At 38.2% G+C, this 17,960-nt stretch overlaps 1 protein-coding gene across 1 annotated transcript in view; it reads left to right on the top strand.

Moving 5' to 3' along the window:
- Positions 1–17,960, top strand: part of DNAH11 (dynein axonemal heavy chain 11) — a 280,424-nt gene that overhangs the window by 3,391 nt on the left and 259,073 nt on the right. The window contains exons 3-7 of the mRNA XM_031455028.2: positions 4,682–4,878; positions 5,551–5,740; positions 6,507–6,606; positions 9,271–9,482; positions 16,708–16,941. Of these exons, the coding sequence (XP_031310888.2) occupies positions 4,682–4,878; positions 5,551–5,740; positions 6,507–6,606; positions 9,271–9,482; positions 16,708–16,941 (933 nt within the window). The remainder of the gene's footprint in view (positions 1–4,681; positions 4,879–5,550; positions 5,741–6,506; positions 6,607–9,270; positions 9,483–16,707; positions 16,942–17,960) is intronic.

Below are 17,960 nucleotides of genomic sequence, written 5' to 3'. Positions count from 1 at the left end.
CTGCACTCATTCCCCTTTTACTCAGAATAAGAGCACAACAGCTTACAGCAGTTTAGACTTTGTGTTGTTGCCCTTGTGGGTCAGTAGTACCCGCATCAGCTGGAAACCTGCTCGAACGATGGAACCTCAGGCCCTGCCCCAGAGCTGCAGAGTCAGGCCCAGGAAGCACCGGTGATTCTTCCGCTCGTTAAAGGATGGCAGCAGTGATGCAGACTCGCTGCTCTGTCCTCCCCATGACCTCTCTAAACTCATCTCACTTGCCAAATCATGTCTTCTCGCGTGTTCCTTAATTGTCTCAGGCACACTGTTAACCCCAGGGCCTTTACTCTTGCTGTTTCTTCGTCTTCCCCAGAATCCGCTCAGCCAACTCCTTCATGTCCTTGAAGCGATTTTTCTCAAATATCTCTTCTTAGGGAAGACACCCTCCAGGATAGCAGGGATCTTTGAAGGGCAGGGACTTAGGGTCAGACAAGTGAGGCGCCCACTTCCAGAACAAAACTTACATGGGGAGGGGGGGAGAAACAAAAATAACCTGGTCGTCAAGATGAGTAATGTATTAATGCAGTATTTAAAAAATAGAAGTTAATGCGAAAAATCAACACTTCAAATAAAAAGATCACTAACAGTGCCGTGCCAAGTCATGTTGGAGCCTGAGGCAAAGAGTAATACTGATCCTGTCTTTATTAAAAAATGTTGATATTTTGTTCATCATGAAATTTGGGGGTTTATTCTTATTTTAAAATATTTTAAAATCTTACTCATCTTAATTATTGAGGGGTTTTTTTTTTTTTTTTTTTTGGTGTCTACTTATATTTTGTTCTCAAAGTGAGTGCCTCACTGGCCTTACCCTAGTGCCGGCTCTTAATCTTTGTTTTGCTCTCTTATGAGTCCCAAACACCCACGACACTGGCTGACACATGGTAGGAACTCAAAGTCCTTGTTAATGAAGGTTAAATAAGGGCTAGTTGATAATTCTGTTCACATCAAAGACAGAACACTGAAGCTACAAGATACTTCTTTAGAGAAAAAGCGTTTGGTGTATGATCTCTGCTACCTCCATCTGAATTATTTGACATTGATGTAGAAAGGGCAGTTTGGAAATTGTATGCTAACAAGCCCACAGTTGCGTTTGTTCATTTTATTAATATTTATTGAATACCTACTTGGTGCCAGTGACTGGACACACTTGACAATTAGTGATGACATTTCTGCCCTCAGAAAGGATGCAATCTAATTAGAGAGGCAGACAGCTAAGCCAGCAGTGTTAGGACACGGTGCGCAGGGCTACTGCAGTGGTCTCAGCAGGATGCTGTGATAGCCTGGTAGCAGCATGCTGTGGCCTCTAGAGGGTTGGCAGGGAAGGAGGGGAGTCTTGAATAGGCTCATCAGAGAGGTCTTGGTTTGCTTGGGGCAGCTCCAGTTTCCACATGTTACAGATCAGTTAACATCTGCTAATCATTTTTATTGCTCATTTTTACTCTGAAAAGCATCCACAGTTGTATGTTAAATAATTTGGTCCCCATAGTGTTAAAGGACAAGGAGTGATAATGAGATGGAGGAAGAGAGAAGCCCTGCAAAGACACAGAGGTGAGGAAGTGCAGATAGCATTTTTAGAAATGGAGTAGATGAGTGTAGCTAGCATGGGGAAGGAGAGCTAGACGGTGCTGAGGAACAGGGCTGGAGAGGCTGATTAGAAAATACTCTTGTCACTTTTTCATTCAGATGGTTGCCACCAAAGCCAGTTGTCAAACCCAAAGCCATGTATTTATTGGAAGATAGTAATGGTGATGTATGTTCTATGAAGATTTTTCTCAGGGCTGACTTCATTGGAACGTTTTAAAGTCAGATGATCATCTATGACTTGCATTCCAGGCTAATCAGTGTCTACCTTTCTGGGTGCTTTGTACACTAAGAAGAACATTTAATGCAAGAATTGGTGAATTGGTGACTCCAGGAGCAAAGGAGGGACTGTGTTACTGAGGTAGTGATTGGATTGAAAATTATTGAGGACATTTTCTGGTGTTACAGTTTTTATTTTTTATAATTTTTATTTAGTTTAGCTTTTTGCTAAGTTTTTTTAGAGGGGTAGGTAATTAGGTTCACTTATTTATTTTTCAATGGAGGTGCTGGGGATAGAACCCAGGACCTCATGTGTACTAAGCTGAGCTATACTCTCCCCTCATCCAACGTTACAGTTTTTAGATGGGATAGAATAAGAAAAGGATGGACCAAAGTGTTTAAACAGAAGATGAAGAAGGTCATTTATGACTTCATGTTTCTTTCTTTCTCATTTAAATAATCTAATATACTCTCACTTATATTCAGTGTTGTTCAATCTTTGGAGTTTGATTCAGATATACGCTGATTAACAGTGATTTAGGCTGATGTGCTGGGGCCTGCCAGACTTCTCTCTCCAGCCTCCATCTCCCTCCTGGACTCCAAGCTTAGGCCTCCACCTCCATTCTGGCCATGGCACTTGTTGTGTAATGGACATCCAAAATCTAACGTGTCCAAAATTTTACTCCCGGTCTACTGCTCACCATTATTCTGTGTCCCCATGCGTTGTTATTTGTAATATACTATATTTAATTATACTTGCCCAAAGCATTTAAAATATCATGTAGTTACTTCTTTTAGTATTAGGTTGACCCACACCTTGAAACAAACAATAATTGTAAATGCTTATCAGGCCAGAGTGAAAGTATGATTTGGTTTTTGTAGTCAGTGTCTGGGCCCCATTCTTGGATATTCTGATTCAAGAAGTCTGGCAGGGGCCCAGGTTCCTGTATTTTGAAAGTGTCTCCCAGGTAATAGTCTCCACTGATTGAAGAACAGCTGTAAAAAGTAACACCCTAGTTTTTAAAAATGGATAATAGGAGGTAAGTAGAGGAAACCATAGTAAAGGCACCACAGCTCTTATGGGTGGTTGTATATCTCCTCAGTAAACATGTCCAAATTATTTTGGTTCAGAGAAAGTTTGGGGATTTTTCTTATATTTTCTATTTCTTATGTATTTAAACAAACAAACAAAAAAATTCCAGCTAGCATAGAGCTTGTTGATAACAAGATGTATTGTCATTAAAAAGCACATCCGAGGTCTGTTTGCTCTAAATGACGTCTGTAGAGATACCCTAGTTGTTTGCCTAATTGCTCTACAAAGCACGTGGCTCAGCATTTCCTGACATTTTCATCTACAGCTTGTGACACAAATATTTAATTTTGAAAGAAGTTGGTCTCATCACAGAATAGTAAAGTGTGAAAAGTTGAAAAGTACCCAGTAAATTAGAAATGTCAGAGAACCGGAATTATCCTCGCCCCTGACTTTTAGGAAAAACTGTTGCTACTGGGAGTTGAATCTAGAAAGCAGTTTTCCCATGGGTCAGGGCGGCATGTTCAGCCCAACAAGCCTAACGTCTTTAGTCTGGTTTCCAGAACTGTTCAAGAACCTTCCCTGTCTTTCTCACAGCCACCGCTGTTAAGGAGGCTGGCTCTGCTTTGAGGCAGGCGAGACTAGAACTTTTCCAGAAGCACCATATTTCTGGAGCCCTCAGTGATTTTGCATATCAGTGTTCAGGTTTCTGCCTGCCCTGCTCCTTCATCTTACAGATGTAAAACTAATTAGCAGCTTTTCTGGCAAGCCTTCCCTAGTACGTCTTCAGCCAGAGACAGGTGTTTCTCCTGTGTTTCCACATGACCCGAAAATGTGCCTTCATGGCACTTCTGACATCAGGGGACCTAACCCACAGAGCTCAGAGAAGACAGAAGCCATTTCTTATTCATTTTCTATCTCCACATGTAGTAGGTCCTAAGCAGGAAAATGTAATAATAATACAACTTGGAAAGACTGCTTTCCCCATTGGAAAACAAAAGTGAATTTTCAGTTTTGTTTTCAGTTTACTCGAAGATGGTGTTGTCAAAATAAACTTTAAAAAGGTGGAATGACTATTTTCTAAGCACTTTTTAGCTAGTGGAAATTTTATGGTTAGTACTGATAATCTGGACAGATTTATATGAGAAAAATGTTTAAAATTGGTACCTGTTGGACAGGGGTGAGAAAGCAAGGAGGGACCAACTTCATTAACTCAGTAAACACTTATTAATTACTTAACATATGCTGCAGTATAGGAACACATACAATTTTGGAGAGTTTTTTACATACATAGTTTTGTTGATATTCCCCACTTAATGGTGAAAGGAGTTCTGGAAAAGGTCCATATGATTTAGTAAACATCTTTCTGACTATCAAACTTTAATCCACTGTGATGTTACCCAGGGCTGGAGAACATTAATTTACTCTTGCCTCCATGTGATTCAAGATTTTTTTCCATTGATATGGCTTCCAATGTGTTCAATTTGCATTAAGAAAAGGGTTTACTTAGTTGACATGATCTTGTGTATTTCATGCAGCGTTTGAGTTACTGGGAGACTCCATAAATGTTTGATAAATGGGTAAATGAATGAACAAGCAGTATAGTATTTCCACTTTGAAAGAATTTATGTCTAATTGATTAAGTCTAAATGGGTCAGTGACTTTGTCCTGTCTGTAGATTTGGTATTGTAGGAGGATATTTATGAAATTGAGCGGTTTTGTTGCTGATTCTGTGTGACAGGAAAATCTTTGAAGGAACACATTGTCTGTAAATTAATTTGACTACTTTTTTAAATGTTTCTCTTTCTCTAGATTTTAGTGCCCATTCTTTCCAATAAGAACAACCATAAATCCTGGTCCTATTTTATTTCACAAGACATGGAACGTCACATAGAAGTCATGAGAAGTAAAATGCATGTTTTTAGAGGCAAAATGTTGAGAAGAACTCTTCTACCAATTCCCACTATTGCAGGAAACATTGACCTGGATCAGAAATATTCAGAGACCAAGTACGTAATGATACGGTTTACACAGGATATCAAAATGGAGAGCCAATGTACCGATTTGATATCACACCTCCAGCAAACTTAGCAAAACAGCAAGATTTTTATAACTACAGCATATTTTCAAAATAATGTGCATCAATACCATGTATATGACTTCCTTTCAAAGTATATTTATTGACATATAGTACATTTATGTGTTAATTTCTGGTGTACAGCATAGTGATTCATTTCTACATATATAGACACATTCCTTTTCATATTTTTTCATTATAGGCCATTACAAGGTATTGAATATAGTTCCCTGTACTATACAGTAGGACCTTCTTGTTTATCTATTTTATATATAGTAGTTAGTATCTAAATTCCAAAAGCAGACTGTACAAAAAGCAAGCTGTAACAATTGCCATAATGTCAACAATATTCTTTAGTACAATGGTTTTGAGAACATGATGACTCTTTGTTTCACAGCTTTTTAAATATTAGAGACAAGCCAATGTCAGAGTAACAATATCACAACTCAAATTGAGGCTATGAAAATAATGGATCTGATTTTGAAGTAGTTATATTTAGAACTAGTTTATAGATTCATAAAATGCCTAATAAATCCAAGTCCTATCCTTATTTGAATGAAATGACTTGTTTTTAAGTTGTTATTAATAGTTTCAATGTTTGCAGGGTAGAGTCAAATGAACGGACAATTCTCCATGCAATTGAATCAGTGGTTATTAAATGGTCACATCAAATCCAAAAAATTGTAGAACAAGATTCAGTGCAGCCTTTGCTGAATTGTCTTCGCTCAGATCCTCAAACTGAACTGGATTTCTGGACGATGAGGAGAGAGAATCTGTCATGCATTTATGATCAAGTAAGTAGAGAGCCCTAGAAATTGCTTCTATGTAGAGTTACAAAGTCAATTGTAGAATGTAGTCTCCAGAGCAGTGATTTCCAGTGACTTTAACGGTTTAACATACTGTCTTTGAATGACTTAATTGTCTGCCCTCTTTTTTTATTCCAAACTTCTGTGTGGTATTCACTCTGAAAATTAATGGGGATTAAAAGTAATTTTGCCTTCTGAGAATATTTTGACAGCACTTGAGATAATTGGAAACACTTTGTGGCATAGAAAGAGAGTAGTTCCCCAGGGAAACCATGATGATCATAAGATTTAATTAATCTAGTTGATTTAATTGATTTGGGAAAGGAGTAGGGTCTTACTGAGTGGAGAGACATAACTTTGGAAGAACTAACTTTGGTTCCTCTGCGGGTGTTTTCCTTACAAGTTACTTGATGTTATGTTCTAAAAACGAAGATACTCGTTTACATGTTCACCTGTATCTTAAAGATTTTCTGAAACACAGCAAGAAATTTTTATGGAGAATTAAATATTTTACATATATATTTAAATATAAATTAACAGACTTTGAAAATTCAAATTAAGAACTATAAATGTAAAATAAAATACACTAAGAGAAAAATTTTATTTTAAATATTTTCAGCTTGAAACCAGGTATGTCTTTGAGCATGAAATACTGTGTGTATTGTGCATGAGTGGAATATAATTTAAATATTTCATTGCCAAATGCATTTATTTAGTCATTAATGTAGCTTGCATTTTTTTTTTTTCAACTTAGCTCCGGGCTCCCATCGTCCTCAAAATGGTTAAGATCCTGAAAAATAAGCAAAGCAGCTATTTTCCAACTGTGAAGGACATCTTTATGGCTGTGAAACATGGTGAGACTCTTACTCCTTGGCCTGGCATCAGCGGTCACTCATGACTTGACTCCTGCCTGTCTGCTCAGCCTCCTCTAACCTTCCACCCTTAGCATGTTCAGGAAATGATTACACTTGGCCCTCCTAATGATAAAACCATTTTAACCATCTGTACGTCATTCTCCAGCTATACTCAGCTATTTTTAGGGTTGAAGTAAGTACCTATGAAAGAGGCTGTAGATGGAACTTGCAGTGACAATGCAGGTGTAGAGGGGAAAGCCTTTGGTGTTTAGTGGGCCATCCCTGAAAGCCCAGCTTAGAGGTTTTCTAACCCATGGTTGGGCTATGATTAGTTACTCACCAGTAAAATCTCTGAATGTGCTTAACATCCACCACTGGTTTAGCTTGTAAGAGCTCTGAGTCACCATTGAAGTTTTGGTGAAGATTGAGGATGAGACACAACAAGAAAGGTTTGTTTGAATTTTGAACAGGTAATATATGTATCTTGTTAAAAACCAGAAATTGTAAGAAGGTATTTTTGATGTAAAAAAGGAAATTGTAAAAGTGAAGTCTCCTTATCTTCTCAGTATCCAGTGTCACCATCACCCAGGGGAACAACTCTCCCTAGTTTCCTGATTTTTGTTCGTGTTTCTTTAAGCATGTTTAAGCAAATGTGGATTGATCCATGATGCTGAAGTTTGACATGATAAAATACGGACAAAGATCTTGTTTTGGTTTGTTTCTAACATCAGATAATTACTTTAAAAAAAATTTCCTATGTAACATGTAGAAGGTTAGGAAGTTCTTAAAATCCACTTTGAAAATGTTTTGATAACTCTTCAGGGTTTTCTCCATGAACTCTGTTTGAAAAGAGTCCTTAAGGTAAGGGGGAATACATGGGCTAGGATTGAGGGGTTCTGTCAGATCTGGATTTCTGTCCCAGATCCACTCAGTACATCTTTAATTTGCTGAGTCTCTGGCTTTCGTTGACCAGGTTGGCATATTAACACTGTCCCTGCAGAATTGTTGTGGGAATTAGAGCACGATTTCTCAACCTTGTCACCACTGACATTTTGGGAAGGGGAATTCTTTGTTGGGGGAAGCGTCCTGTGCATGGCAGGATGTTTAGCAGCGTCCCTAGCCTCTGCCCACTGCCTGCAATTAAAAATGTCTCGAGACGTTGCCAAATGACCCCTGGGTGCAAAACCTCCCCTGGCTAAGAGCCACTCAATTGAAGATAGACAGTGTACAGAGTGCTAGGCTCACAGTAAGTTTGCCCTTAGTAAATCAGAGCTTCTCCCATTTTTTCTGCTAATAAGATTAACATTTTCTTTGGATAAAGCTTCTACAGGAATTCTAAGATCCTCAGAGCCTTGTAAGCATATGATCCAGAGATTCAGAAAAAAACACTTTCAACAGAACAAGTGGCGTAAAGCCATTGTCAGTTAGAGGTGGAAGGCCCTCCCAAAGGCCTCCTTGGGGCTCTGTAAAATCACCAGATGTGCTTATCACATTTTAAGGGCACTTAACCTTTAAGCTGCATTTATTTAATTTTGAAATTAGTGTCTTGAGTAATGTTAATTTCAAAACATGAGCGCATCTGGGGAAGAAAACAGTTCCTGGACCCTGGCTTCCTTCCCCGATCTTCAGTGTTCGATGGACAGATTGTGGTTACGTGTCGAGTAGAGTGACATGGGCAGGGGTACACCTAACTCTGGCAGCCATAAAAAGAAGTTTGGCAGGGTTTTTTGTTTTTTTCTAACAGGAGTCTTTTAGGTTAACACCAGAGAATAAAAATTCACTTTCCTTCATTTCCTACTTTCATAAATAAAGCCTATTTTCAGTTCTTCAAAGGTATATAGTCTCAGGAGTGAAATGGAATCTGATGGGGATCTGTTCAGGGTACATTAAAAGGACCAATTTTAATCAAGAGAAAATTTGGAATAGGTTAAGCAGTAATTAATAATAGTTGACTATTTAAGTGTTTTCCTCACATATAGTGTCTTTTAAAAGTAACCCCTTATTTTTACCATGCTTAACTGTTTTTTAAATTGAGGCAATACATAGCATAAAAATAACCATTTTAAAGTATACAGGTGAGTGGCATTTAATGTAGTCACAAAATCCTACAACGATAACCTCTATCTAGTTCCAAAATGTTTTTATCACCCATGCTTAACAACTTTCATAGTTATATTTTGAATAATAACATAATGGAAAGTGTCCCAGTCATTGTGTGAGTTAGTCTCTTAGGACCCTGGAATGAGACAGTTAACAGTTAAACTGTGCTAGGACCAAGTGCCTGGAGGGAATTAACATTCTGATAATGAAGCTTGTGATCCGAACTGGAAAGTGACAACAAGTTCGCAGAGATGTTTCACTCCCACAAGTTCCATTGGGTTCACTACATTTCTTTAGACTCTAAAGGTTCTTTCCCCTGAGTCTTGGGTCATGATTTACTTGTGCTGAGTGAGTAACTGTGCCCGGGTTCTCCTGAAGGGTTGTTACAGACAGACAGTGTGCCAAGCCTTCCTAACCCGTCCTGTGTCAACTGCAGGATAATTGACATGATAAGTGACACTTTCTTTTAAGTGCAGTCATATTGTTTTACATTGTTCTCCTGAACTTGTAAAGTGTATTGAGGCAAAACAGTGTATCATCACATTAACGGTGGTTTCCTTTCAGCTCTGCTCGAAGCCCGAGATGTGGAACTTCACCTGAGACCCCTGAGGAGACACATTCAGTGTCTCCAGGAGACTGAATTCCCACAGATCCGTGTATTAATTGCCCCATTATTTCATACCATCTGTCTGATCTGGAGCCATTCCAAGTTTTATAATACCCCTGCTCGGGTTATAGTTTTATTGCAAGAGTTTTGTAATCTCTTCATTGACCAGGTATGTAGCATTTAAAAAAATAGGAATGATAAGAATTACTGCCATGTGGTTGGTTTCATTAGGTCAGTGAAGAAGGAGTAAGTCTTGTCTACAGAACACCTTTTTCCTCTTTTTTCATAGAGGAGTTTTATGGTAACAAAGGCCTGGTGACTTGTTACTCAAAGTGGCAAAGGCTCTCTGGAAATAAGTCAGTTATATTCAAAGGACAGGTTGTTACTGGATTCTGTTTGTTTAATATCCTACCTTCCTTTGAAGAGAGTTAAGGCAGCTTCTCATAAAAGGCACATATGGGTAGCACTTTTCTTTGTATTTTCCCTTTGGTTACTGCAGGAACACTGGCTGCTGGAAGAGTTTGGGAAAGCTAAGTTAAGAGAATCTTGCAGGAAAAAAAAATCCTAAAAAAAATAGTAGCATTGTATTAAAAGAATTCTGATTTGCTGTTGATCTTAAAAAATTTCATTTATAATTGTTTCTCTTCACTTAACTTTCAAAATGTTAAAAAAAAATTGGACTGCTTCCTCACCCTGTGGGAACTTTTAATTCTTGTGTTTATCATATCAGAGAATATTACATAATTTGAGAGCTGAGAGATACTTGCTGGGCACATCATCTTGTGGTTGTTATTTAGGGATGGGCAGAGTGTCTCAGTCTGCGTGAATTGCCATAACAAGATACCACGGACTAGGTGGCTTTATTTTCAGAAACGATTGTCTCACTGTTTTGGAGGCTGTGAGCCCTGATCCAGGTGCCAGCGTGGTTGTGTTCTGGTGAGAGCTTGCTTTCTGTCTTGCAGATGGTTTCCCTCTCTCTGTCCTCACACGATGGAGGGGAAGAGATTTCTCTCTTTCTCTTCTTATAAAACCACAGTCCTATCAGATAAGGCTCCCACCCATACGACCTCATTTAACCTTAATTAACCTTCTAAAGACTCTGTCTCCAGATTGTCACATTGGTGGTTAGGGCTTCAACATACACATTTTTAATTTTTTTTTGTTTGGAGTGGGAGGAGGACACGATTCAGTCCAAGTTCAGGGTCTGTATCAGGGTGTGTGTCTGGACCCCTGACGAGTTTTTGTAGAACGGATGTCAGAGAATCAGAATCAGTTCATATGGCTTAGCCTTCATCGAGTTGTTAATGCTTCCTAAGAGAGTTGGACTGCTTCCAGCTGCAACTGGCAAACTGAAGCAGAAAAAGAGAAGTGTCTAAGTTCATGTGAACTGGAAAGTCTCAGAGTGCAAAAGCTGCAGGATCAGCTTGTTCCAGGGGACTCCGATGATCATTTCAAAGCTCCATTTTGCTCATTTGTTTGACTTGATTCTCAGGCTCTCACCACAAGAGGTGGTGAGAAAGTCAGGTGGATTTTGGTAGATGTTGATCCTTCTAGTAGAGGAACTTCCCTGGAAAGAGTTTTTAGTTCTGGATCAATTTTTTTATTGAAATATAGTTGATTTATAATGTATGTTAGTTTCTGGTACACAACATAGTAATTCAATTATACATATATAGAGTTTTTTTCATTATATATTATTACAAGCTATTGAATATAGTTCCTGGTGCTATACAGTAGGACCTTGTTGTTTATCTATTTTATGTGTAGTATTTTGTATCTGCAAATTCCAAACCTGTAATTTAACCGCCCTCCTCCTCTTCCCTTTGGTAACCATAAGTTTGCTTTTTATGTATATGAGTTTGTTTCTGTTTTGTAAATAAATTCATTTGTGTCATTTTTTAAGATTCCACATGTAAGTGATATCATGAAATATTTGTTTGATTTATTTCACTTAGTATGATAATTTCTAGGTCCCTCAATGTTGCTGCAAATGACATTTCATTCTTTTTTATGACTGAGTAATAGTCCATTGTGTGTATATATGTATATCTATACACACCACATCTTCTTTATTCAGTCTTCTGTCAATGGACATTGAGGTTCCTTCCATGTCTTGGCTACTGTAAATAGTGCTGTTGTGAATATGGACCATTTGGTTTTATTTCCATTCCTGGAACAATCCTGTGGCTGGGGAGTTGGGATACTTTGGACAGGCCTGGATCGCTTGCTAAGAGGAGGTGGACAGCTGAGATTGACCTAAATCTCTAATCTAGTCTAATGTTTCTCAGTGTTTTTCACCTCATGACTCACATAGAAAGTTCAAAATTTTTATTGCACAGTGGGGTCAATTGATATGTATTTGAAACCCTAAAATCTGCTCACAGACAAGGCAAACTGCATGGAGCTTCTGCTGCCCCAGGCCCTGGAACCTTGCTGTTCTAAGCAGTAAAGAGAACAATGTTGTGGGAGGAAATAGTTGGGGACTGTGTTCCTATCCAATCCCTGATACTTTGTCAGATGGATTAACTGAGACTTGAAAGATACCGTGTGTTCAGTTTTCCTGAGAATTTAGGGGGAAATTCAAATTAAAGTACAGTCTCCTGACTTGCAGTTTAGAGTTTCTGAAGTATGAGACTGAAGTAGGGGTGTGTGTGTGTGTGTGTGTGTGTTTTCCTCTCTGCTTCTGAAGAGGTAGAATGGTGTTGGAAAGGACTTTGGACCCAGGCCAATCAGCGTTCAAATCTAATTGAACCACTTAAGGAGAGTTCAGTTATATCTCTGGGCCTCAGTTTCCATACTTGTAAATGCCTAGTTCATGGGCTGTTGTAAGGACCAAAACAGAGAACGTAAATGACATGCTCAGTGTGTCATTTAATAGAGACTCAATGAAAGTTGGTTCCGAACTGTTGACTGACTAACTGTAGCTATTGCTAGGAGATAACAGGTCAGTGTCTGCTGTTTTTGTGTCCTCTCCTCTGGCTTCATTCTATTTCTCTGCTGTGCAGACAAGTTTGCTCTGTTGCTAACCAAATGTACTGGATCCTAATGGCTCCATGTGAAAGACCTAAATCCCTACTGCAGGGTTAACAGCTGCAACCACCACTCCTCCCAAACCCCTTTTGAAGTCTCCTCATCTAATCTTGAGAAAGATCAAAACTTTTACTACAAAGCCTTGTTAGTGTAGAAACCCTGAAGGTTGTCATTCATTGCTGCAGGTGACTCAAAGGAGTCCTGGTTCCCTGTAAGCCTATAAACCTATTATTCCTGGAGCCTATTTTGTATTGAGGTCCAGAATTTGCCAAGCTTCTGAGGAAATAATGTCGTTTCCCTTGTTTCTTAGTTACCGTTCCTGGCTTATGTCCAAAAGTTCTGTTGACCTGATTTCTTAGATTCTCCAAGTGGACTTTGTAGTATATCTGCCCCAACACGTTAGGAATCAAAAATAGGCAGTGAGTCAACCTTCATACCTGGATTGTCTGAAGAGCTAAACTCTGCACCACCGCCCACTACCCTCAGTCATTTGCTAATTTATTTTTAATATTTATTGAACAAGCACTGTATAGTGCCTGTTACTTCCCAGGATTCTTCTAAGCCCTTTGCAAAAATCTACAAATTTAATCCTCTAGCAACACTATGATACAGGTACTATCAGATCCATTTTATAGTAAAAAAGACAAAAACCCTGAAGTCCACAGGGGATAAATAGTGTTTTCAAGATCACCCAGCTTGTAGCTTACAGAGTTCTTACTCATTATGCTGTGCTCCATATTTTAAAATAAGCTTTTATTTCTAATTACTATGATAATTATAAAATATTGACAAAATTTATAACCATGGAAATAGTCTTGAAGTTCTATCACCCTAAAATTCATCATTCAAAATTTTTTTTCTCCAAAACTTGCACATATTTATGCACTTGATACATAATTTTTTTTACTAGCTTCTTGAAAAATGATTTTGTTATTGTTGGATATTTAGTTTGCTTCCAGCCTCTTGTATTATAAACAACATATAGAAAACAACTTTATACAGAAATCTTTTTTCCTTAACTTGGTTAATTGGCCTAATATAAATTCCTGATGTTGGCCAAGGGTTACAGTCTTTTCACAGCTCCTGAACAATACTTGATATTTATAAATTCTTTTTAAAATACTACATTAATTACATTGCTGTTATTAATTACATTGCTGTTATTAATTACATTGTTATTATCAATGTATAAAAAGTTTTACTATAATTTATCAGCTTTGAGTATTACCATTTTAAAAAAATTGCAATGATTCATTGGGTATATAATTACCATATTGTTTCTTAATTTTGTACCTTGCACTATTTGTGTGGTTACACATTTTATATATATTTTAAATAATTTCCTCGTGTAGTTTTCCTGTACTTTGTTTCTAGGACTCTATTGACTTCAGTTGGTTTATGAAACATTTGGACCCTTGCTGTGTTATACATCAGAGGTCATAAGCTGGCATTCTGTCAGCTATGTCTGGCCAATAGACCAGTGCAGTGTTTTTATTTTGTGTAGTATTTTGAATTTTTTTTAAAGTTGCTAATGCTTAAATTGAATAGGTCTCATTTAAATTCCAGCATCCCAGCCTCCACTGAAAAGTCATATCTTGCTACATTGGCTCTGCCATCTCTGTTGTCACGATCAGTTGGCTAGAGCTTTGGGTACCCCTCTAGGTGGGTCACGTGCTATGCTATCCCGGTGACCACAGTCTCCACGGTTCCCTCTTGTTCCTGATCTGCTTCACCCATTTTCACTACCTGCCTGATCTTCCTAGGTGTTCCAGTCGTGGTCAGACACCCTTTGTTGCTTTTAGAAGCAAATGTGCTTCTCATTTGTTTTCTGACAGTGACAATGAACATAGTCATTTAGGCCAGACTTGACAAAAGGCAGCACCTGACCACCTTGGACGATGGCGCATTGAGCTTTGTTCATGGCCTATTTTTTTTTTTTTTAACATCTTGCTTCTCTTCTCTGGTGTCTGGACTCTGCTGCCTGTTCAAGGTGCGTCATTATCACTCTGGGCCCTCCACTCTGTCAGTTCTGTGCCTTGGTTCCCTCTCATGGATATTCTTATTCCTAAGACCGTGGGTAAGGAAGAGTTTAAGTCTGAGAAGTTGATCTGGGAGAAGAGGTGGTAGGATTGAGCAAAAGCAGAAACCCATAAACGTGCAAAAATAAAAGCAAAGCTGAGAGGCCTCAAACCAACATCCTGTCATTGATAAATTGCTTAATTGATAATTGATTCATTGGCTTCTTGATAAACTGGTTAGTGCTGTTTTACTTTATAAGGCCTCTGAAGTGGAACTAGTTTATCCTAAATCCAGTGGCTTTTTATTGGTTTGTGCTGATACACTTGAGTATGGGAGACTAGCAGGAGCTGGTGTGGTTGGGTGTGCTCCAGAGAGCTACTCTAGGAGGCAGGAAAGAATTCAGAGCGTAGGCGCTGAAAAGAATCTTGAGGTTCACTTAAGGCAACTGAGATCCTCTGAGACAACTTAGCTCATGTCGCAAATGCAGTTAGTGGCCCCTGACTGGGTCACAGCCAGGCCTCCTGTCCCTGCTGATGGTTTTTTCACTCACATAACCTGCTGCCCAGTGAAAGGATATAGACTGGGTGCTCTGATCTAGGGTACTCCGTTCTCTAACCTTGTTCTGGGAGGGCTTATTCATCAGTGAGCTCTAAGAGCAGAAGGTTGGTTACTGTGCTTGACGCATCAATGTGAGGGTGGGACAGGAAGCACAGATGTGAATAGAAGGAGGGCTTGCCCAGAGGAAGTTACTTCACACGTAGGTAGTTAGGTCATAGGGCGCTGCTAAGACAGACGGTAATGAAGTCATCTCTAAAGGTTTTCTAGCTTCCTAAGAGGACATGTTTATTAACAAGAATACATATAGACACAAAGGCCTATGGAATCTCTAGCCCATACCAATGTGTAAACTGTTATACAACTCACATTGCTAAGGGATTACTGGTAGGTCTCTTCCCTGTTCTGTGTGAGATGTTAGCAGCCTTCAGGTAGAGGTTAATTTCCCATCCAGCCTGAGTGAGAAATGGGAGCACAGGTTGTGAGTCTAGAGCTAGAACTTGAAGGAACTAATCGGTAGGGTTTTAGACACTAAAGGGATTTTTTTTTTGTTACTTTCCAAATTTATAGCACAGAGTCTTATTGCATGTAAAACTGTAGCCATTAATGGGAGAAGGGATATTATGTCTACACTGAGAAAACAGTTTCTTTCATCTGCTCAGTTGAACTCAAGTGGCTTTCCTGACTTTTCCACTGATTTGTAACAATTTTCCTTTTTTTTTTTTTAACATTTTTTATTGAGTTATAGTCAGTTTACAATGTTGTATCAATTTCCAGTGTAGAGCACAATTTTTTAGTTATACATGAACATACATATATTCATTGTCACATTCTTTTTCTCTGTGAGCTCCCACAAGATCTTGTATCTATTTCCCTGTGCTATACAGTATAATCTTGTTTATCTATTCTACATATGCCTGTCAGTATCTACAAATTTCAAACTCCCAGTCTGCCCTTCCCACCCCTTCTCTGTAACAATATTCTAAGAAACTGAAAAAGGCATTTAATTTAAACCTGTAATTTAGATGAGGTTAAGATGTATCAGGATTAGAACTTACAGGTTCTTGAGGTCCCTAAACAGGGAAGTTCTGAGAGTTCACAACAAATATGGAGAGGAAAGGACTGGAAGGAACCTCTGTGATGGTCCTGTGAAAGTGAGGCCAGTGCTACACAGATCTGCTGGGTTTTCTTTCAATAGTCTCTCCTTTGCATTTCCTCTGTTCATAACTAGTTCATAGGTTATATCTCAGCTAGATTTTATGTCTTATAATGAGCTTAAGCTCCCCAAAAAGAAATTTACTAGCCTGAAAGAATTGCCCGTGGCATATACTCACCTATTACAGCAGCTCTTTCTCACCTTTGCAAGCGGTCCTGTGCTGTCAGGTAAGGTGACCATATTTTTAAAATACATGGTGTGATAGATGTCCCCTTCTTTTTTATATGAAAAAACAGTTGTGCAGAATATTTGCTGCCAGGAATAGCCAATGCAAATTCTGATGACACAGTTGTTGTAACTATGAAGATTAGGAAAAATTTAGTCACGGCTAGAATGTATAATTGCAGAAATTGTAGCATCTCCTGTAGATTTCTCTAGTGTCTACAAGTATGTCATTGAAACCTCCATGCCTGAATTTGTAGAATTTGTTTTCTGTCTCACGGCACTGCTGGCCCAATTGTAGACATTGTTATTTGAAAATGGCTCGTTGAAAAAATAAATAAAATGATGCATTGAAACAGACTAAGAAACTGTGAAACATATTTTCTTATTGTTTCCTTCCATTAAATCCTAGGCAATAGCTTACCTTTCACCTGAAGAGCTTTTGAAAGGAGAAATTGAAGACTCTCTGGAAAAGGTGCAGGTGGCCGTGAACATCTTAAAGACTTTCAGAAATTCTTTTTTCAACTATAGAAAAGGATTGGCAAGCTATTTTGTGGGCAGTAAGGAGCTGAAACCATGGGATTTCCAGTCTCATCTGGTGTTTTGTAGATTTGACAAATTTCTTGACCGTGTCATGAAAATAGAGGTATTCATTCATTATTTGACTTGTTATTTATTCATACTCTAGGTTGATTCAGGAAAACTTGTAGCGTTTTGTATGAGTCAGGGGAACAATTTATTCTGTTTGGATGGGAGGTAGGACATCTCCTTTCTTGGTCATTCTCAGGCACTTAAAGGCCAGTGCTGTCAAGATACAGTACAAGCTTTCATTTGTTTAGTTTCAAAGCTTTGTTTGGTTTTAAAGCTTTGGCTTCTTTTTAAAAAATCATTTATTATTATTTTATTATACTGAGTGTAAGTGAACCTCTTTATGTACCCGGGACCCTTGATTTACAACTTACTAAGTTCCTGGAAGACAACTGTAAATCAGAAAGCTATAAAATAATCCCTTTTTAAAGGGATATATTAGCAAACACACACACAAAAAAATGGTTTGGAAAATTAAGTTCAGGAGCTTAATTAAAGCTTTAAAAAAAAAAAAAGTCGTTTTATTTCCTTTGACGTGTTTGATGTTTTTTATTGGGATTCCATACCTGAAAATCTATTTGATAATCCAAAATGTCACTTTACCTTTTAGTGTATAAATATATACACTATACTGTTAAAATAGTAAAATCATTCATGAAAATAGATGAAAAGAGCACAAAAACATGTGCTCTGTATCCATGTTTTAAATACCAGAAAACCAAACACTGAGTACACACACATAAACACACTGACACACCAATTTGTACAGAGTCAACTGGCTAAGGTTTTTTAGTTTGAACTGCCTTCTTTTCTTGATAAAACTCTTTCTGGCAACTTTGTGCTTTTTTGTTGCTAGATTTGTTGAATTTCATTCAAAATGAGAACTTTATGTTTTGAAAATTCCCATCACTTAAGCAACCTGAATGCCTCTTAAAATTTGGATGCTAACTGCCTAGCTCAGAGCAACTTACATAGCCGTTTCATAACCATCTCTTTCAATAAGCGTCTCCTTTTCAATACTGGAGCCTGGCAATGTTGGTGGCTGAAAATGAGTTTTGGATCTCACCTGGGCACCTG

Source organism: Camelus dromedarius, chromosome 7 (genome assembly GCF_036321535.1).
Source record: "Camelus dromedarius isolate mCamDro1 chromosome 7, mCamDro1.pat, whole genome shotgun sequence".
Classification (NCBI taxonomy): Eukaryota; Metazoa; Chordata; class Mammalia; order Artiodactyla; family Camelidae; genus Camelus; species Camelus dromedarius.
This window is presented reverse-complemented; position numbering and strand designations above follow the sequence as displayed.